This window comes from Anomaloglossus baeobatrachus, chromosome 4 (assembly GCF_048569485.1).
Source record: "Anomaloglossus baeobatrachus isolate aAnoBae1 chromosome 4, aAnoBae1.hap1, whole genome shotgun sequence".
NCBI classification, from domain to species: Eukaryota; Metazoa; Chordata; class Amphibia; order Anura; family Aromobatidae; genus Anomaloglossus; species Anomaloglossus baeobatrachus.
In genome coordinates this window covers 84,739,614-84,763,321 of record NC_134356.1, presented here as the reverse complement: position 1 = coordinate 84,763,321, position 23,708 = coordinate 84,739,614, and the positions used below count along the sequence as shown (strand labels likewise).

The window sequence follows — 23,708 nt, the reverse complement described above, 5'->3', positions numbered from 1 at the left end:
ATTTACTGTCTGTTGATATCGAGGTAGCTGATTATTTAATAGCATGTTAACACCCAGCCACTAGGAGTTTAATGGTATAATTATGGTATAATCAGCATTGGATCATATTGTGTCTGCATAGGTGTATACCAGCAGCACTTGTCCAAGGATTTTAGTTTAAGAATAGCAATAGTGGGATATGTTGCTCTGGGTATTTGAGCTTCCTGGCTAATTAATGACAGTGTTTATCTGAGTATAACTTGGTTCCTTACGGGATATCTCTGTTTTTTAATGTTTTTTTAATTGAATGTAATAAAATTTTAATTTTTTAACATGAACCACTGCTGTGTTTCCTGATTGGGGAGACTACGGTAGTTTTCTGAGTTGTTCTAACTTGTATTTAGTAGTGGCATGAAGTATATTAGGTGGTTGTGGATTAACTTATTATTGGAATCAGGGTTTCCTTTCTCACATTATGCTACTCTTAGATGATATAGGAAAAATCGTACCTTTAATGAAGTATAAATGCCCAATATTTTTTTATATAATTTCTCTATATTTAATTGGAGAAAAGAGATGTGATTTGAACTTTTATATCAAGTGAAAGTCAGGGAGTCGCAATAGGACATAACTGTACCCCCTATTGCAGCATGGGATTAAGCTCTGTCATGAGTGAGTGGGAGGTAGCAAACAAGGACAGAATTAAGGGGCGCAAATTGGGCAATTGACCAGGGCTCCATCACCAATGAGATTTCTACATAGGTGTAGCTTCAATCTGCCAGTCAACCTGTGACCACCTGCCTTTACAAACCGGAAACCAAACTGATAGTGCCAAGGGCCACACTTTGCTTATTACTGGCCCAGGGAAGAAGGAGGAGCAGAAAGAAACAGAGAGGAGCAGACACACAGAGAAAATGCTGCTGCTCTCTAGTAATTTCTCTCACCTCAGAGTATAGCTTTAGTAATAGACTAGATTAACACTAGAAGTCCCAGAAATTTTGAGCTCCCCCTGAAGTCCCGAAAGAGGGTCAAATGACCCTTAGACTATCTTTTTTATTTAGAACAAAAACAAAATGTTAATTTCAAATTTTTTATCGTGCAGATTTGGAGACTCCTCCTCTACAAAAAAAGAGAGCTCGGTTGGCGAGTGAGCCGACAGAGACCGCAAATCCTTCAGGTCATTCTCTCTCTCTGGGTTCCAAAAGTAGAAATGATAAATGACCCCTCTCTGGGACTTCTAGTGTTAATAGAAGCTATTCTCCATCCACTAGCTCAGAGACAACTGAAAAGTAGAGATGGAGAGCCTACAGAGGAAAACATTTTGAAAATCCAAAAATCACATGGTAGCCAGAAATTGTATTTTTCCTCATGCACAAACATTTCTGTCTCTACTTATAAAGGATAGGCAGACTTTAAATTTCACATATGAAACAGCACTATTACCAAAAATAACTTTTTCATGGCTCTCAATATAAGATATTTTCCAAACACCTGTTTGATGTAACACTACTAGGAAAACTCAATGTGAACCTAATTTCAGCAACTGCCCAGAGGCCAAGAAAATCCTCCATGATAGCACCATATGTCTACACCCGAGCAATGAAACAAATACGGCATTGGTTTGATAAGATACAGGACTGTTTATTTCTACTTTATATTGAAGTCATTCATTGCAAAGATTGTGATGGTGACACTTTACTTGTAAATTGTATTTATGTCAAGTAGAAGGTAATGCAACATCACAGATAACTGAGGCTTTACAATGCAATACCTGAGTGTGTAAAGTACTCTTCCATCATTCCAGATCCTCAGCATCCTGTTAGGAGTAGTTATCCAATGAGCATCCGCTTTCTTTGAGTTGCGAAAAAATGTGTCTGGAATCCAAATCTTGCCAACCATATTGCTATTGAGTCTCAGCACTTTTATAGTGCTATTGAACTTCAAGCGTCTATCATACCAGGTTTGTGCAAAAAATATATCAATAGTATATTCCTGTAGTGACAAAGACACAAATATATGTGAAAAATAGATGGCTGGATAAATGGATGGATAGATAGATACATAGATAGATAGAGGGATAGATAATAGATAGATAGAAAGATAGTTAGATAGATAGATAGTTAGATAGATAGGTAGATAGATAGATAGATAGATAATAGATAGATGGATAGATACAGTCATATGAAAAAGTTTGGGCACCCCTATTAATATTAACCTTTTCTCTTTATAACAATTTGGGTTTTTGCAACAGCTATTTCAGTTTCATATATCTAATAACTGATGGACTGAGTAATATTTCTGGATTGAAATGAAGCTTATTGTACTAACAGAAAATGTGCAATCCGCATTTAAATACAATTTGACCGATGCAAAAGTATGGGCACCGCAACATAAAAGTGACATTAATATTTTGTAGATCCTCCTTTTGCAAAAATCACAGCCTCTAGTCGCTTCCTGTTACTTTTAATGAGTTTCTGGATCCTGGATGAAGGTATATTTGACCATTCCTGTTTACAAAACAATTCCAGTTCAGTTACGTTTGATGGTCGCCGAGCATGGACAGCACGCTTCAAATCATCCCACAGATGTTCAATGATATTCAGGTCTGGGGACTGGAGTGGCCATTCCAGAACATTGTAATTGTTCCTCTGCATGAATGCCTGAGTAGATTTGGAGCGGTGTTTTGGATCATTGTCTTGCTGAAATATCCATCCCCTGCGTAACTTCAACTTCGTCACTGATTCTTGCACATTATTGTCAAGAATCTGCTGACACTGAGTTGAATCCATGCGACCCTCAACTTAAACAAGATTCCCGATCCCAGCATTGGCCACACAGCCCCAAAGCATGATGGAACCTGCACCAAATTTTACTGTGGGTAGCAAGTGCTTTTCTTGGAATGCCGTGTTTTTTTGCCTCCATGCATAACGCCTTTTTGTATGACCAAACAACTCAATCTTTGTTTCATCAGTCCACAGGACCTTCTTCCAAAATGTAACTGGCTTGTCCAAATGTGCTTTTGAATACCTCAGGCGACTCTGTTTGTGGCATGCTTGCAGAGACGTCTTCTTTCGCATCACTCTCCCATACAGCTTCTCCTTGTGCAACGTGCGCCTTATTGTTGACCGATGCACATTGACACCATTTGCAGCAAAATGAAGCTGCAGGTCTTTGGAGGTGGTCTGTGGATTGTCCTTGACTGTTCTCACCATTCTTCTTCTCTGCCTTTCTGATATTTTTCTTGGCCTGCCACTTCTGGGCTTAACAAGAACTTACCTGTGTTCTTCCATTTCCTTACTATGTTCCTCACAGTGGAAACTGACAGTTTAAATCTCTGAGATAAATTTTTGTATCCTTCCCCTGAACAAGTTTCTTGAATAATCTTTGTTTTCAGATCATTTGAGAGTTGTTTTGAGGAGCCCATGATGCCACTCTTCATAGGAGATTCAAATAGAACAACTTGCAAGTGGCCACCTTAAATACCTTTTCTCATGATTGGATACACCTCCCTATGAAGTTCAAAGCTCAATGAGGTTACAAAACCGATTTAGTGCTTTAGTAAGTCAGTAAAAAGTAGTTAGGAGTGTTCAAATCAAGAAATTGATAAGGGTGCCCATACTTATGCACCGGTCAAATTTTGTTTAAATGCGGATTGCACATTTTCTGTTAGTACAATAAACTTCATTTGAATCCAGAAATATTACTCAGTCCATCAGTTATTAGATATATGAAACTGAAATAGCTGTTGCAAAAACCCAAATTGTTATAAAGAAAAAAGGTTAACATTAATAGGGGTGCCCAAACGTTTTCATATGAATGTAGATAATAGATAGATGGATAGATAGATAGATAATGGATGGATAGATAGATAGATAGATAGATAGATAGAGGGATAGATAGATCATGGATGGATAGATAGATTGATAGATTGATAGAGGTATTTAAAGATGGAAAGATAGAGGGATAGAGGAATAGAAAGATAAGGGAATAGATAGATAGATAGATAGATATCATAGATAGATAGAGGAATAAATAGATAGATGATAGATATAATCAATCATTTCATCGTTTATTTTTACAAATCATTGATAGATGAATAAATAAATTGATTGACAGAGAGATAGAAATATAGAGGACTAGATAGATAAATACAGTAGATGGATGGATAGATAGATAGATGAATAGATAGAGGGATAGATAGATGGATGGATGGATAGATATATAGATAATGGATAGATAGATAGAGGGATAGATAGATAGATAATGGATAGATAGAGGGATAGATAGAGGGATAGATAGATAGATTAATAGATAGACAGATAGATAGATAGAGAGATAGATAGATAATGGATAGATAGATAGAGGAATAAATAGATAGTTAGATAGATAATGGATAGATAGATAGAGGAATAAATAGATAGATAGATTGATAGATATATTCAATCATTTCATAGTTTATTTTTACACATGATAGATGAATAAATAAATTGATAAACAGAGGGATAGAAAGATAGAGGAATAGATAGATAAATACAGTAGATAGATGATAGATAGAGGAATAAATAAATAGATAGATAGATGTTAGATAGACATATTCACACATTTCATAGTCTATTTCTACACAGTAACCACTTGGGTAGAAAAACTGTAGATAATTCCTTTTCAGGTAAATGGTGCTGACTGCAGTCTCATGCACTATTGGGTGGACCGAGGAGCCGCAATATGCTGAAAAAACAGTAAGGTTATGTTTCTACTATAAGATGAGGTTTTGGTGAGTTTTTGATGTTGCAGATTTTCTGCACCTACAGTATTATGTAATTAGGTTACGTGCGTTTTTGTTCTAGTGCGTTTTTTTAAAGCATTTTTATAAGTATTTTATTGTATTTTTGATTCTGCAGTTTTTGTCTCTTGTTATGTCATGTTTTAAACAAAGCTGTTTTGGTTTTGATACTTCCTGGTATTTGATTGTGACAATCCGTTAGTGATATAATTACTGTATGTGTATATACGAGAAATTGATTAAGTTGTGAATCTGACACACGCACCATGGATCAGATTATACTGAGTAAAGAAGAAGCGCAGTGGGCAGGAGATTTCTATAAATCCCATTCACTTTGCTGGAGCGATAGGGTGCTGCGCTTATGATGCAGTGAAAATATGCAGCGTCAAAAACTCAATGTAGCCGAAAGGGTCAAAGCACCAGATCAGGGCTGCTGACTATTAAAGGGGTTGTCTTGTCTAAATCCACCAATCTGCAGTCTCTCTGTGAATCCACCCAGGGCACACACAGTGAGAATTCTCTGGTGTCAGAGCCGGGAGCGGCGGTCACGTGTCTACAAGTACGCAATAAGCACACTCCCAGCCACATTCTGACTAGAGTGGTGCCATATAGTCAGATTCTAGACGTGAGAATTCACAAGTCTGCAGTGACAGAGTAAAGGGTGCTTTACACGCTGCAACATTGCTAACGATATATCGTCGGGGTCACGTCGTTAGTGCCGCACATCTAGCGCCATTGCAGCGTGTGACATCAAGGAGCGAAGATCAACGAGCGCAAAAACGTGAAAAATCGTTGCTCGTTGACACATCACTCATTTTCCAAATATCATTGCTGCTGCAGGTACGATGTTGTTCCTCGTTCCTGCGGCAGCACATATCGCTATGTGTGACACCGCAGGAACGACGAACATCTCCTTACCTGCGTCCACCAGCAATGAGAAAGGAAGGAGGTGGGCGCCATGTTCTGGGCGCTCATTTGTGCCCCTCCTCTGCTATTGGACGGCTGCTGTGTGACGTCGCTGTGACGCTGCACAAACCGCCCCCTTAGAAAGGAAGCAAATCGCCGGCCAGAGCGACGTCGCAGGGAAGGTAAGTACGTGTGACAGGTGTTAGCGATGTTGTGCGCCACAGGCAGCAATTCGCCCGTGATGCACAACCGACGGGGGTGTGTACGCTCGCTAGCGATATCGGTACCGATATCGCAGCGTGTAAAGTTCCCTTTACTGCAGTCTTGTGGATTTTGAAAGGACAACCCCTTTAATTCACCCCTTTAATTTCCATGGATTAACAGGGGTTTCTAGTGATTATAAAGTGATGGCATTTCTTAGCGATATTCCATCATTTAAGGAGCACTTTAACCCCTTCAGCCCCCGGGCACTTTCCGTTTTTGCGTTTTTGTTTTTTGCTCCCCTTCTTCCGAGAGGCGTAACTTTTTTATTTTTCCATCAATCTTGCCATATGAGGGCTTGTTTTTTGCGGGACAAGTTGTACTTTTAAATGAAACCATAAGTTTTACCATATAGTGTACTGGAAAACGGCAAAAAAATTCCAAGTGCGGAAAAATTGCAAAAAAAGTGGGATTGTACAATAGTTTTTGGGATATTTTATTCACCGTGTTCACTATATGGTAAAACTGATATGTGGGTATGATGCCTCAGGTCGGTGCGAGTTTGTAGACACCAAACATGTATAGGTTTACTTGTATCTAAGGGGTTAAAAAAAAATTCACAAGCTTGTCCAAAAAACGTGGCGCACGTTTTGCGCCATTTTCCAAAACCCGTAGCGTTCTCATTTTTCAGGATCTGAGGCTCAGTGATGGCTTATTTTTTGCGTCTCGACCTGATGTTCTTAATGGTACCATTTTTGCGCAGATGCTACGTTTTGATCGCCTGTTATTGCATTTTGCGCAAAATTTGCGGCGACCAAAAAACGTAATTTTGGCGTTTGGAATTTTTTTGCCGCTACGCCGTTTACTGATCAGATTAATTGATTTTATATTTTGATAGATCTGGCATTTCTGAACGTGGCGATACCAAATATGTGTGTATTTTTTATTTTTTTAACCCTTTAATTTTCAATGGGGTGAAAGGGGGGTGATTTGAACTTTTAGGTTTTTTTAATTTTTTTTTAATTTTTTGAAACTTTTTTTTTTACTTTTTTTTTTATTTTACTAGTCCCCCTAGGGGGCTATAGCGATCAGCAATCCGATCGCTCTGCACTATCTGCAGATCTCAGCTACAGAGCTGAGAACTGCAGATTTGCTGCTTCACTTTCAATGCCGGCTGTATTCCGGCATTGAGAGGAAGTGACTCATGTTAGCTACAGGCGTCATCACATGACCCTGTGCTACCATGGCAACCGCCGAAAGTCACGTGATCATGTCACGTGACTTCCGGTGGGGGCGGGGTAAGTCACTGTCATGGCGGCGCCCATATACATATCGCTGCCAAGACTTTGGCAGCGAAATGTAAGGGGTTAATGGCCGCGGGTGGAAGCGATTCCACCCGCGGCTAGCAGGCACACATATCAGCTGTTGATAACAGCTGATATGTGCGCGTCTCGCCGCCGCCTGCCGGCGGCAGGGGGCGGGGCTTACCGGCACACGATCCATGACGTACCTAGTACGTCATGGGTCGTTAAGGGGTTAAGTAATGTGAGAATTTGCTTGATTGCGTATAATATCTGGTGCTATTAGACCTACACCTGTTCACTGGTTACCTGTGCTGAGTTATATCGCACTCGCAAATCTAAGAAGACAAAAGATCCTACTTAAAGAATACACTAAAGTAGGGAATAATGAAAAACTTCCAATACACCAAAATATCAGAGATGTTACAATACAACGATTGAAATCAAGACACCCACCCATCCGAACTGCAATCACCTTGCATGAACAAAACTTCAATTTAGAGGAGAAGTGGAGAGAACTTTGGGTCAATGTAGTAGACGGTGATCCCCAAATGTTCCCTAATTTACAAAACCCTCCACCAGGCTTCAATCTACCAAGGAAAACATGGGTTACTCTAAATCGTATCAGAACAAACTTTGGCGTGTGTGCAGATTTTATGTAAAAGTGTGGAAAATATGACTCTCCGACCTGTGACTGTGGAGCAGATCGTCAAACTATCCAGCACATTGTTGAGGAGTGCCCCCTGAGATCCTACCATGGTGACAAGAAGGATTTCTATATTGTAAATGATAACGCTATTGCATATATAGAAAATCTTGATATTCAAATTTGACTTTTATCCTTTTGATATTTTTCAATCACTGTCTATTGTCTGGTGTTTATTTTTATATGATGGTAAGATATACGTTCATACGATTAAATAAATAAATTGCTTGATTTTTGTCAGAACATTCTGTCTGTGCATTTGTCATTCGCAGACAGATGTTGTGGACCAGAGGTCATGATGAGATCTGGGGCATCTCTGAACATGCATATGGTAAGGTCGTGGCAATATCGTGGCATCATAATGTGCCCTGTAACATTAGGACATGCATGATAGACACATATAAGGCTGCACTGGCCAGAATGCCTTGCCCAGTGTGAAGATGTGCGGAGGACTACACAGGGTGCCCTGAGCAGTGGAGGGGAGGGGGATATCAGGATATCAGTATTACATTACTTGGTATTTTGTTTCTACATACTGTACTATGTTTATTATGACCTTCATGTTTCTCCAGAGCATAATAAGTGGCATTCAATTCATGGGGAATAATTTAGAAACAAATCAAATTTACTGGTAAAATCTGTGTGATTTGGTCAACATAAACATTGTCAGATCCACTCATCTCTAGTCCCAATGAGGGTTAGGCGGGCTTTGCACACTACGACATCGCAGGCCGATGCTGCAATGCCGAGTGCGATAGTGCCCGCCCCCGTCGCAGCAGCGATATGTGGTGATAGCTGGCGTAGCGAAAGTTATCACTACGCCAGCTTCACACACACACTCACCTGCCGTGCGACGTCCCTGTGGCCGGCGACCCGCCTCCTTGTTAAGGGGGCGGGTCGTGCGGCGTCACTGCGACGTCACACGGCAGGCGGCCAATCAGAGCGGAGGGGCGGAGATGAGCAGGATGTAAACATCCTGCCCACCTCCTTCCTTCCGCATATCCTACGGAAGCCGCAGTGAGGCCGGTAGGAGACGTTCCTCGCTCCTGCGACTTCACACACAGCGATGTGTGCTGCCGCAGGAGCGAGGAACAACATCGGACCATTGCGTCAGCGTAATTATGAATTATGCCGACGCTGTACCGATGATACGATTACGACGCTTTTGCGCTCGTTAATCGTATCATCTAGGCTTTACACACTGCGATGTCGCATGCGATGCCGGAAGTGCGTCATTTTCAATTTGACCCCACCGACATCGCACCTGCGATGTCGCAGTGTGCAAAGTGCCCCTTAGGACACTCAAAATAATCATATTATACAAATGTTGGACTTTTTTCACTTTTTGATTTTGAATTCATTAACATTATTGAAATGTATTAAAATACTAGCTGTAGTACCTAGTGTTGCCTGGGATAGTAACTAAGTGTCTCTGTGTCTCTCTTCCACTCTCCCACTCTCCCTCTCTGTCTGTCTGTCTCTCTGCCTCTGTCTGTTTGCCTCTCTTCCTGCCTGCCTCTCTCTATCTCTCTGTTTGTCTCTCATTTTCTCTCTCTTTCTCTCTTTATCCATCTCCATTTGTCTTTCTATCTGTCTCTACCTGTCTCTGTCTTTCTCTGTATGTCTGTCTGTCTATCTCTCTGTCTGTTTGCCTGTCTCTATTCAATCCGTCTCTCTGTTTCTCTCTCTGTCTCTGTGTCTCTCTATCTCTGTCTGTCTCTCTGTCTATCTCTCTATGGTTCCCTATCTGTCTCTCTGTGTCTGTCTCTGTGTGTGTATGTGTGTCTGTGTCTCTGTCTTTCTCTGTGTCTGTCTCTGTGGCTCTCTGTCTGTCTGTGTCTGTCTTTGTCTGTCTCTCTTTCTGTCTATGGTCTATGTCTCTCTGTGTCTGCCTCTGTGTCTCTGTGTTTGTGTCTCTGTGTATGTTTTTGTATCTGTCTCTGTGTTTGTCTCTTTCTGTCCCTGTGTCTCTGTCTGTCTCTGTGACTGTCTGTCTCGTTGTCTCTGTCTGTCTCTTTGTCTGTCTCTGTGTCCGTCTCTGTATCTGTCTCTATCTGTGTCTGTCTTTGTGTTGTTCTCTGTTTGTCTAGTCTATTTCTGTCTGTCTATCTCTGTCTGTCTGTCTGTTTCTCAGTCTGTCTCTGTCTGTGTCTGTCTCTCCACAGAAATCATATTACCTCACACATAAGCTTCTTATTTTAAGAATGCCCTTCGTTGAATATAGCAACCAATCACAGCTCCTATTAATGACCTGTAGCTCCCAGCTCCATTGCTTTTAATGTAAGCAAGTTATATTTTCCCCTCAAAACTTAGTCTATAATGTTCCCTCACTCAAATGAGGTGGTTGTGCAAAATTTTGTGATTGTAAATGTGACGATGTGTGGATTCCTTTAGCGGACATACACACACACACACACACACACACACACACACGCAGGCGCACACACACACACACACACACACACACACACACACACACACACGCAGGCGCACACACACACACACACACACACACACATACATACACACACATACACACACATGGACTCAGCTTTATATATTAGATAATTGTAAACTTTGTAAAATACATACATGTTAGATTTTTTTTCAGTTTTATTAAAGGAATTTTACTATGCAGAAGAAGACACAGATGGAAGAGGGCCCTTGTGCAAGAACAATGGATGGATCTCTATGTCTGTGTCATCATTTAAGTGGGCAAAATCAGAGTGTTTTTCAATCCACCTGGAACATTTTGAGCAAGATTGTGATTGTCAATGCTAACCGATGTGATCTAATAGTGTCATCACAATCACGGGATGTTGAAGGGTGACATGAAATTATTAGGTTAGTGGTTCTGGAACACCGGATGGCGCCATAATATAATGCAAGTAATATTCTACGAATATAAAAATATAATAATACTCACCATATTGATAGCATTTACAGGTCCAATGCTGTTAACATACATGTCCGTATGTATTACTGTTGGTTTAACTGTTAACAAAGAAAGAAAAGATTTAAAACTGGCTGTAAGTAAAGGAGTGTCCACTTTCAAGAACATTTTTTCTTACTAAAGTGTATGTATTTTTGGCTAAAAAAAACCATTTATTTCATTGAAAACTTGCACAATTTCCCTTATATAGCTGCAGTTTTGTAGGAGGTGGTCTTGTTACCTCCCACCCCTACTGTGTTTTATGCTGTGTGTAATATACATGGGTTGAATTCTATAAAGAATGTGTAAAGCAGGTGCAGTTAGTTCCTCAATGCAGCAGAGTTGGAAACATGTAGCGGCCAGTACCTTCAAGCGGTCGAGAGTTCAATGCAAAGTGTATAGTTTTGTAATGTGTAATATAGTACAGATCTAGCAGTGTTAGATGTTTCCTGGATACAGAGGGAGCTTAGAGCAATGGTGGGAGAAGTGACAGATGGCCAGTGGGGTGGTTAGAGAGATGGGTCTTGTGAGGTGCCAGTTCTGCAGGAGAGTTCGAGTGAGGAGCACGTGGCTATGTTAGTCAAGCCAGTAACGGAACTCAGAGGTATCATCGTAAGGTCTGGACCCTATGGCTCAAACCAATGGGGTCAGAGGGCTGAAGCAACTAGAGAGCCATTGGGGCAGAGAATCAGACAGCGGTGACAATGGTGGGGGGAAGAAGGCACAGATGCCTGGTAGCTTGCAGATGAGAGGTCCAAGATATTGGGCATAGGCCAAGAGAGAGTATCCCAAAGAATAATACAGCAGAATAATAGGGGTGAGGTGATGTCGGTCATAACGTTGAGAAGGAAAATAAAGGAAAATAAACTGTCCAAGTTATGATTGCCAAAAGAACTCCTGTATCAAGTGTTTCACTACTACGATTATGAAGGGAACCAACTGTGGGGTGATGGATACCACTCTGAAAAGATCAGTAAAGGGTGCTTTACACGCTGCGACATCGCTAACGATATATCGTCGGGGTCACGTCATTAGTGACGCACATCCGGCGCCGTTAGTGACATCGCAGCGTGTGACACAAATGAGCGACGATCAATGAGTGCAAAAACGTGAAAAATCATTGCTCGTTGACACATCGCTCCTTTCCTTAATATCGTTGCTGCTGCAGGTACGATGTTGTTTGTCGTTCCTGCGGCACCACACATCGCTATGTGTGACACCGCAGGAACGACGAACATCTCCTACCTGCATCCACCGGAAAAGAAGGAAGGAAGGAGGTGGGCGACATCTTCCGGCCGCTCATCTCCGCCCCTCCTCTTCTATTGGACAGCCGTTTTGTGACATCGCTGTGACGCTGAACGCACCTCCCCCTTGAAGGAGGCATTGTTCGGCATCAACAGCGACGTCGCAGAACAGGTATGTGCGTGTGACGCTGCCGTAGCGATAATGTTCGCTACATATCGCACCAACGACGGGGGCGGGTGCTATTGCTCGCAACATCGCTAGTAATCGCTAGCGATGTCGCAGCGTGTAAAGCACCCAAACTTTCAATCTCATTCTAGAAAGATATACATCATGTGCTATACACTTCAGTAATGCTAGTGTAATGTCGTGATTTTTTTTATATGGATTTTATGTAACCAAATATAATATGTTATTAACTGAATACAAAAACATTACATTTTACTGTAGGTGTCAATCATTTGCACCAAATTAGTTCCCTAATTACATAGGTGGAAAATAGACACGTCTATCTAACTCATCCTTTTCAGACCTAAATATTAGATCCAAAAAAAGTACAACATTCAAAAATAATTCCTTCTCTTACGTCAATTTTACCTTAAGACATAATGTCTTTTGTCAAGTTAGTTCCGTACTTCTCCAATTATTGATACTTTTAATACCATGGGTGGATTATCATGAGGGCAATCTGGACTACCGCCCAAAGGTCTAGGAGTGGCCTGTGGCCAGATTGCCATCATTATAATGTTTTGTGCAGCAACACATACTCACCTTCCTTTCATTCCCCCAGCGCAGATCTTTCTTCAGGGAGGTTTACTGAAACTATGCTGGCGGCAATACAGAACGGCAGCGCAGCTCATGGGCAGCTAACATGACCGTTGCAATTACGTCACAAAGTTGGCGTCTGTGCCAGCATGTACATGCCGGCATCAAGAAGACGTGGAGCCCAGTGAACTGGAGCAGAGAGTTGTGAGAATGGTATCTGGTTTATTAATTTTTTTTTGTGTATGGGATGTGTGCTACTATATAGGAGCTATCTAGGGGCTCAATCTGTATATAGGAGCTATGTGGGGGCTCATATATATACAATTCTACCAAGCAGACAGATATTGCCAAAAGTCCTGAAGTCCTTGTAAGGGCGGAAGCAACTGCATGGGGCATAATAGGGCTTAGGACCTCACATTTCATCTGGATCCTACCTCTGAGTGCCCCTTAAATCCGCCTGCATCCCTTATTGGTGGCGTTTGGTGTGCCCATGACGAAGAATTGGGTCAGATCTATCCTTTTATTGTATATATTTTTGTGAGTTTTTGCACAATATTTGTACTGCACTTTATGGAACGATTTTAAAGTGGTTAATTAAAAGTCATATTTTAGTCCTTGCTTTGCTAGATTATGTAAGGGCACATATAATATACATAGGCTATTTGGGGGCTCATACTTTGGAGGATATGTGGGGAATCATATTGTATATAAGAGTTATGTGGGGGCTCATACTGTAAATAGGGAGTATACGGGGGTTGATACTGTATATGAAGCCTATGTAGGAGCTTTATACAAGATATTGGGGCTATTTTGGGTCTCAAACTGTATATAGGGACTGTGTGTGGGTTCATACTATATAAAGTAGCTCTGTTGGGGCTCATAAAGTATATAGGCTCTATGTGAGTGTTCATACTGTATATAGGAGCTATGTGGGAGCTCATACTGTATTTTGGGGGTTATGTGTTGGTTCATACTGTATATTGGGGGGCTGTGTGAAGGGCCATACTGTTTATTGGGGCTATATGGGGTTGATACTGTATATCAGGGCTTTGTATGGGGCTCATTCTGGATATAGGGGCTATTTGGAGGAGCAAACTGTATATAAGGGCTGTGTGGGGCTCAAATTGAACATAGAGAGCTATATGTGGCAAATACGCAAATACTGTATATAGTGGGGCTATGTGTGAGCTCAAACTTTATATATGGGTGATGTGTGTAGACTTATACTATATATAGGAGCCTATGTGGGGGCTCATGTTGTATATAGGGGGTTGTGTGGGGGCTCATGCTGTATATAGGGGCTATGTGGGGGCTCATACTGTATATAGGGGCTATGTAGGGGGCTCTTACTGTATGTAGAGGCTGTGTGTGGGTTCATACTGTATATAGAGGGGCTGTATGTGGGCTCATATTGTATACCTCTTGGATGTTTGTCTAATTAATGCTCTCCCTGCTTGGGATGTCAGTTTAGCTGGTCGGAAATGTTTTGGTAGGTTTGCAGTTCTACCATTACTCCTTGCATTTTTGATGATGGATTGAACTGTGCTCTGTGTGATATTCAGAACTTGGGCATTTTAAAAAAAATACAAACAAACCCCTAGCTCTTCTTTACTTTTCTCCACAATTTTATCCCTGACCTTGCTGGTGTGTGGCTTGGTTTCTAAGATGCTGTTTGATACCTAATGTTCTCAAACACACCTTTGAGGCCTTCACAGAACAGCTGTAGTTATACTGAGATTAAATTACACATAGGCGGACTAAATTTACTTCTTGAGGCAATTGGTCACTCAGGAGTCCATCAGAGGGCTAAAAAGAAGATCATGTCATTATTTCCAAATTTATATTTTTAAAATACTTAAAAAACCATGTATCATTTCCTTTACACTTCACAAATACTGGCTAATTAGTGTTCGTATATCACATAAAGCCCCACTAAAATACATTTCAGTTTGTGGATGTAACAGGACAAAATACGAAAAAGTAAATGAATACTTTTTCAATGCAATGTATATACAGTATATGCATATACACAGAAGCATATTCACTTTTGGAACACCTATATACACATGGAGTGGGATTTTAAGGGTCTATAATGCTGTGGGGATACCTATGTTGGGATTTGGGGGTATGTGTGCAATGCTGTACAGATGCCTGTTATGGGATTCGGGGGTTGTACAATGCTGGCAGAATTCCCATGCTGGGATATTGGGCGTGTGCGATGTTGTAGGGAATAGTGATACCTGTCATGTTTGCAATGCTGGGAGATGCCTGTTGTGGAATGTTGTGGGTCTATAATCCTGTGGGTATGCCTGTGGGGGAATTTCGGGAGTCTATGATGCCTGTGGTGGGATGTGGGGTGTGTGCAATGCGAAAGTGGATGCATTTTATGAGATTTTAGGGGGTGTGGCGATTCTGGGGGGATGACTTTTCGTGGGATTTTCTGGAATGTGTAATGGTTGAAGATGTTTATGATGGGATTTTTTGGAGGTGCATACAGTCATTCTGTAGGTATGCCTGAAGTGTAATTTGTGGGGTGTACAATGGTGGGTGATGCCTGTAGTGCAATTTTGGGGGTCTATGATGCTGTGGGGTTGCTTGTGGTGGGAGTTTGGGGAGTGTGGGATATTTTGGGATGCCTGTGGTAGGATTTGGGGATGTATAATACTGCAAGATGCCTTTGGTAGAGTTTGGGGAATTGCCTTGCTGGGGGATGCTTGTGTGGTATTTGGAGGAGTGTATAATGCTGGAGGGATGCCTGTGGTGGGATTTGGAGGGTCTATAATGCTGTACAGATGCATGTGGTGGAATATGGAGTATGTGAAATGCTGGGGGGAGCAGGAAGCTTGTGTTGACATTTACACTCCAGGGATAGCACCCTCAGCCCTATAACCCAGGGACAGCACTTTTAGTCCTAAAATCCATGGACAGCTCTTGAATTGCCCTACTACTCTAGCCCTAGTACCCACTGGCAGCATTCGTATAGTCCTACTACCCAAGGATGGCGCCCATAGCCCTACAACCAAAGGACAGCACTCTTAGCCCTACATCCAAGAGATCAGAAGGCTTAGCCCTAAAACCCAGGCACAGCTCTTGGATAGGCCTACTACCCTAGCCTAGCACCCAGGGACATCTGCTGTATAGTCATACGACCAAAAAATAGCTGTGATAGAGACATAATATGCAGACACAGCTGTGGTACAGCCCTACAACAGAGGAATAGCTCTTGTATAGCCCTTCTACCAAGGGACAGCTTTTGTACAGCACTTCAACACAGGGATTGCTCCTGGCCAGTTTGTGTATTAGAGTCCATGCTTGTACCATGTTGCATGGAAATCTACATGAGCCCTTACAATTACAAGCAGCCCTTTGAAGGCAGCCATAATGCTGATGTAGCCCTCAGTGAAAATGAGTTTGACACAAGAAATAGAAGGACGCTACTATGGCTAAATAGAGCTTTAAGGGGCGCAATAAATGATACAAATTAACTGTTGAAAAGAACTAAAACAAGAGAGATTGGCAAGGCATTAAATAATTATAGAGAGAAAAAATAAACTGTGTAAAAAACAAATCAGAGATAAAGAATCTTATTGTGAAAGAAGGTAAAATAAGTCACTGAGTTAGTGATGTCACCACACATGAGAAAGTCTCGATCTGGCGATGACCGGGTGTGAACTGTGGAGGCTCCATATGTTGGAGTATGGATTTGTGGGAATTCATGTGACCACCACACCATGGATGACATTCCATCTGCATGGCTTTTTTTTTTCTTAAATTGGAGAATGAAGAATAGTGTGGGGGAATTTTTAGCCAAATAAACTAATATTTTTTTCACTTTACTTTTACTGGATTAGTAATGTGAGTGTCTGTAGGATGCCAATCCATTAGTAGACCCTGGACTTGATACCAGCAGAGAATTCACATCTGACATCAACCCACCAAAATATTACCCAATTATCACTGCATTAGGGCAATTGGGAAGAACTGGGGCAAAACACCAGAATTGGCACAATTAATGTGCCAATTCTGGGGCAACTGCAGGCTGCTATTTATAGGCTGGGAGGGGGCCAAATAACTATGAATTTCCCAGCCTGAAAATATCAACCTAAAGCTGTCTGCTTTACCTTGACTGGTTTTCAAAAATAGGGAGGACCGCATATCTTTTTTTTTAAATTATTTCTTTATTACATTAAACCAGGCTACAAACACCGTTTGGTGCTACATGAAAGGCACTAAAGGGTGCAAGTGCACAACCCTGTCTATATGCCTGCTCTATCCTAAGCTCTCCCTCCTACATCAACTCACCCTGAACTGCAGTGTGCCAAGCATTGCACCCCCAGGTCTCATATAAGACCCGATGATGCAATGCAGCCTGCCAATCACAGCAATTCCAGTAGCCAAAATGGCTATGACATTACCGTGATTGGCAGCCAATCCCCTCATGTTTAATCTGCAAAACATGGGGGGTGTGGATTCAAGCATGGCACTTGAGCTCACGTGATACTTGGGGGAGTAATGAGCATGCTCGAGCACTCTGATGTTCGATTCAGCACGCTCGCTCATCACTAGCTAACGATTGATGGCCAAGGGAGAAAAAGAAGAAATTCAAAGAAGTGACCATTAGCATCTGCTTTATAGGCACTTATGGAATGGGACTTGTCAGTATTTTGAGATATTTGTTTCCAATTCTAACATATTGTAGCTTAACTTTATGTTATGTAAAAAAAAAACCCACTGGATCTACTTCACAATCCATGCAAATATAAGGGAAAGTATTACAATTAGCACAAGTAGCAAGATGTACTGTACTATATCACCTTATTTTTTTTTTTTTAAAGAAATGACTAGTTGAATAATGTCCCACAATGTAACATACCTCCAATGTCGGGTCTCAGCTTGTTGTCATAACCTTTTAAAAGTCCATTTAGAATAGAGGTAACATCATTATCATGGAATTTTCTTGTCAACAGCCAATTTCTATTAGTGGATGTATCTTCATAATCTGCATCTTCTTTTTGAATAGAACTACAGGAAGATAAATTATAATAATTAACAAATATAGATTAATTCATTTTTCATATTTATATACTCAGCAATACTTTATACTAACATTGGGTGCAATTTGCAGTATTTGTAGATTGTGCTTTAATTTAAACTTTTATCATCCAGGTTATAATTTCTTAGATGAGTGGAAGGTTTTTATAGAATAGTTCATTCAGTAAAACACAATTAAATCCAATCAAAATGTAGAGAATATTTCTAATCTCTAATATATCAAAGCAGTAATCCATTTTCAAATGCCCCAAAACTTAGAGGGCATAAGCCTTGGAAGGATGTATTAAATGGAATTTGAGGAAAAAAAAAACATGGTCACCATGAATTACAGCTTGGCGGCACAACTACAGTCATGTATATTATTTTCTGGCATTTCGAAGAAAATATACTTGGAATATCTTCCCAACACCGCTCCCGGACGGTCTTCGGGGCATTGCTCCAGGTGATTGGCAGGTTTTTCTCTAATGACACATGATTGAGAAACCTCTCAATCATCTGGAGTAATGCTCAGAAGAGTCAGACCGGACCGGTCTGAATCCTCGCCTGGATTTTCTAAGTATTTTTTCTCTGAACATTTGGAGGGTTGTGGAAAATAATATACCTAGCTGCAATCATGTAGTCCGGGTGTGATTGATGCTGTCCAGTTTGGAGACATCAATCACCTGACAGGTTACCTTTAATATAGAGAGGAAGTTGTGGAGACTAAAAACGTTTGAATGAATACTTAAAGGGAGACAACTTTTAAAGAAGTTGTCCATTCCTCTGACTCCATTACTAGTTTTGGCGTAAATGATTAACCTCTTCATGACCTAGGGCATATATATATACAACCTAGGTTGCTTCCTTCCAGTTACCGCTGACTCGCAAGGTTAGAACGCAGTCATCCCCACACATATCTGCTGATCTGCGGGTGGATCGCCTTTTAACCTCTTTGATCGAACTCTAAAAGTGATATTTAATGCGCTCTGGTGGGGATCGCCAATGGGTTGGCATGGCAGTATGGGGTAAGATGATGACCCCTATCGCTGCCATAACTCACTTCCTGTGAATGCCAGCAGAGTGTCGGCACTCACAGGAGAGCAGCATTTCAGTAGAAGCAATTGCACACTGCAGTCATAAAGTATCCTTAAAAAATGGAACAAAAAGTGTTAAAAAAATGTAAAAAAAATAATGAAAACCTAAAAGTTCAAATTAACCTCCTTTTGCCCCACTGAAAATAAAACAATAATAAAAACAAATAACACTTAGGTATCGCCGTGTTCAGAAATGCCCAGTCTATCAAAATATAAATTCAATTAATCTGATCGGTACACGGCGCAGAGAGAAAAAGATTTCAAATGCCCAAATTACATTGTTTTGGTCGCCGCAACACAGCATGAAAATGCAATAACAGGCGATCAAAACATCCCATCTACACAAAAAATGGGATAACTAAAAACACCAGTTCATGACACAAAAAAAAGCCATCACACAGCTCCAGATGCCAAAAAATGAGAACGCTGCGGGTCTCAGAAAATGGCGACAAAAGTGTAATTTTTTTAAAAAAAAATTTTACAAATTTGTTTTTAAAAAAATTCACCCCCTAGATAAAAGTAAAACTATGCATGATCAGCGTCTATGAATTCGTAGCGGCCTTGGGAATCATGCCAGGTCAGTATTTCAAAATGGTGAACACGGTAAATGCAAAAAAAAAACTATGCAATTGCACTTTTTTTGCAACTTCACTGCACTTGGAATTTTTTTCCCGTTTCCCAGTACAATATGTGACAGAGTGAATGGTGACAATCAAAAGTACAACTCACCCTGCAAAAGAACAAGCCATCATATGGGTATATTGATAGAAAACTAAAAAAGTTATGACTCTGGGAATAAGGGAGAAAAAAACTAGAACGAAAAATGGAAAATCGCTGGGGGGGGGTGAAGGGGTTAAGGAAAGTGCCCGTTAAGATCCCTATTTACCTTTTTTGCAAAGTTTCATTTTCTTGTATGCCTTTCTGCTTTTCTTACTGTCCCCTGATGCAAAGCTCTGTTGCCATAGTGATCACTTCCTGTTTAGACTCCTCTGCTCCCTTCTTACTACATTTCCCATCATTCCTTCTGCTAGGCTGCAAGCCAGCAGTGAGCACAAATCTGTAACTCTGCCTATAGAGTCACACTGAGCCCCAGCACCATCTGTTCAGGATAGTAGTACAGGGAATAGAAGCAATGCATAGAGGACCAGTCCTGCAAATAAAGATTATCACCTACTGCACTTCAAACACATGGATGGATAGATGATATCAGTGGATGGAGAGAGATCTAAAGGCTGCTTTACATGGTACGACCGATTGTGCGATTTCACAATCGATCGTACCCGCCCCCGTCCTTTTTGCGTCACGGGCAAATCGTTGCCCGTGTCGCACAAAGTCAGTAACCCCCGTCACACATACTTACCTCTCGTGCGACCTTGCTGTGGGTGGCAAACGTCCACTTCCTGGAGTGGGAGGGACGTTCGGCGTCACAGCGACGTCACATGGCCGCCGGCCAATGGAAGCGGAGGGGCGGAGATGAGCGGTACGTAAACATCCCGCCCACCACCTTCCTTCACATAGCCGGCGGCGGCCGCGTGACGCAGCTGAGCTGCTGTTCATTGATTCCGGGGTGTCACACGGAGCGATGATGAACAACTAAATTAAACGATATTATGGAACCTAGCGAGCAGTACACGACTCACGAATTGTGAGCGATACTGCGTCACTAGGAGGTGTCACACAGGCCGGCATCGCCAGCGATGCCGGATGTGCGTCACAAAAACCGTGACCCCGACGATCTATCGCACGATAGATTGTCTGGTGTAAAGCAGTCTTAAATGTATTTGTCGTGGGCGGGGAGGGGACGCTGCGCTCACCACGCTTTGGTCCGGCGCTGCTGCTTCTGCTGCTCGGTGGCTCGAGCGGTGGGCCGGATCTGGGGACTCGAGCGGCGCTCCTCGCCCGTGAGTGAAAAGGGGAATGTTTTGGGGGATTTATTTCCATGACGCCACCCGCGGTTGTGGTGAGGTTGTGACACCACCGCTGCTCTGGACGGGGATCCCGGGAGCGATGACAGGGAGCAGCTTAGATGTTGTTCTTCCCCTCCGTGGGTAGGGGGGATTGGTTGTCCCGGGGCCCGGTGAGGGAGGGATGGCAGGCGGGTTACGGGGCCTGGTGAGGTGCAGGGTCACGGGGGCAGCGCGGTGCCGCACGGCACAGTGGTACTCACTCAGCCAATGATGAATGCAAAGTCTCCGGTAAAACAAACGGCTGTATGGACAGGTCCCACAGACGGCTGCGGTTGTTCTTCTCCCGGTAGGTTGGTGGTGACTGCCTTTCCCTGCACCGGTGTTATGTTCTCGGTTCTGGTGGCTTCCCACCGGTAACCCGCTCCCCAGCTTGGATGGATGTTGAGGGAGCCCCCTTTGCCCGCAGGCTCTGGCCCTGGGAACTGTAGCCTTGGCGGTGACTGTATTTCCCTTCACGGTTTGAGCTGTTGCCTTAAATCGGGTCTTGACTGCTGGGAAACCCCGGAGGTTCCCTTCGCTAACGGATTTGACCGGTTTTACGGCGACTCCTAGCCTGGTCGGGGTCCGTAAGCCCTGCCGAATGGTGCTGGCTTCTCTTTGCTTCCCGATCCGGTACCGGCGGGCCACCACCCGTCCCCGGTCCTTATGGTTCACGTCAATAAGCCTCTCCTGCAGACGGTCACCACCGTCTGCCAACCTTGCTGTACGTGCCCGGGCCACGTACCTGGACACGGTTAGTCTCCTCTACTACCACTTCACTTCTCCACTCCTCAAAGTCCAAACTGATTTCTCTCTTCCTTTTCCCGCCTCCAGGACTGTGAACTCCTCGGTGGGTGGGGCCAACCGCCTGGCTCCACCCTCTGGTGTGGACATCAGCCCCTGGAGGGAGGCAACAAGGATTTTTGTTTGACCCAGATGTGCCTAGCCGGGGTGTGGGGTGTGTTGTTGCAGTACCTGTGACATCCTGGCTTGTCCAGGGCGCCACATATTCATATTATAAAGGTAATAAATTACAAATGTGTACATAACACAGGGTATCCAGCAGTGTGTGTACATGTATAGACACCCTGTATAAGTAGAGATGTAAGGGAGAGCTGGGTCTGCAGCAGCATATGCACAAAATCCAAGTGAAATCTCACTTAGAGTAAGCTCCACCAACCCATGCAGCAAGCCCTGCTTACCCATAGCAAGCCCCGTCCACCCATGCCAAGTCTCACTCACCCACAGATACCCCCGCCCAATGATGCCAAGCCCTGGCCAACCATGCCAAGTCCTGCTCACACATAGCAAGTCCTGCCCATTCATGCCAAGTCCCACTCACCCACAGAAAGCCCTGCTCACCCATGTCAAGCTCCAATCACCCATGCAGCAAGCCCTGCTCACCCATAGGAAGCCACGCCCACCAATGCCAAGACCCACTCACCCACAGAAAGCCCTGCTCACCCATGCCAAGCCCTGCTTACACACAAGTCCTGCCCATCCATGCCAAGTCACACTCACCAACAGAAAGCCCTGCTCACCCATGTCAAGCCCTGCTTACACACAGTAAGTCCTGCTTAGTAGGTAGTAAGTCATTGCTCATCCATGCCAAGTCCCACTCACCCACAGCAAGCCCTGCTCAACCATGTCAAGTACCAATCACCCAAACAAGTTCCACCCACCCATGCGCCAAGCCCAGCTCACTGACAGAAAGCCTCACTCACCCATGCCAAGCTTCACTCACCCATATTAAGCCCTACCCACCCATGCCAAGCCCCACACACCCATGCTAAGCCCTACTCACCCATCAGTTATCTAAAGCTTGGAAGTGAGGAATATGATTTGAAGCTGTCAGACAGTATGGGTCATATTTATATCCGCCCCTCTCCATACACAGAGTGGTGACTGAACTCGTGCCAGCGCCGCTCACGTGACTGACAATCAAACGCTGCCGGGAGGATTAAACTTCGTCCTGCTGGAGAGGATTACTGTGTAGGTGCCGAGCAGGTTTAGAATACTGTTAGCCTGCAGATTAACCCTATATTTACATATCAATAGTATTTTTCCACTTGATAGGTTCCCTTTAAGTTCATGTGTTCTTAATATTGAATATAGTGAAAATATCCTGAGATGGAGTGATTCTGATATGACTCTGCATTAAGGTTCATTGCCTTCTGTTACTTAGCAACTCACCTGCATTTTCCCGCACCTGCAGTCATACTATAAAAACATAGAATACTGAATATGTATTTTTTTGTAGAAATTCTTAGTCATTGTGCAAAAATGTAAGTCATTGTTTACAACATTATTTAATTAGCAGTTTGCAGTCTTTCCTACAGTGCCAATAAACAGCTTGTGCTAAATTTCTAGGAAAACATATATAAGGTTATATATAGTATTTATAAAAGAGATACAGTAATACAAACAAATGTATTAGGTTTCGAGATCAAAGCTGTCATCGGTAAATCCGCATGCACACTAGTTCCTTTGCACAGTAAAGGGTGCTTTACACGCTGCGACATCGCTAATGATATATCGTCGGGGTCACATCGTTAGTGACGCACATCCGGCGCTGTTAACGACATCGCAGCGTGTTACACCAAGGAGCGACGATCAACGAGCACAAAAACGTGAAAAATCGTTGCTTGTTGACACATCGCTCCTTTTCAGAATATCATTACTGCTGCATGTACAATGTTGTTCGTCGTTCCTGTGACAGCACACATCGCTATGTGTGACACCGCAGGAACGACGAACATCTCCTTACCTGCGTCCACCGGCAATGAGGAAGGAAGGAGGTGGGTGGCATGTTCCAGCCGCTCATC

General features: G+C 42.7%; 1 protein-coding gene across 2 annotated transcripts in view; it reads right to left on the bottom strand.

Moving 5' to 3' along the window:
• GABRG2 (gamma-aminobutyric acid type A receptor subunit gamma2) overlaps positions 1-23,708 on the bottom strand; it is a 307,851-nt gene that overhangs the window by 86,185 nt on the left and 197,958 nt on the right. For both annotated transcript variants that reach the window (XM_075344448.1, XM_075344449.1), the window contains exons 2-4: positions 17,686-17,834; positions 10,800-10,867; positions 1,751-1,971 (exon numbers count right to left, since the gene is read on the bottom strand). In XM_075344448.1, coding sequence (XP_075200563.1) covers positions 1,751-1,971; positions 10,800-10,867; positions 17,686-17,834 — 438 coding nt within the window. The remainder of the gene's footprint in view (positions 1-1,750; positions 1,972-10,799; positions 10,868-17,685; positions 17,835-23,708) is intronic.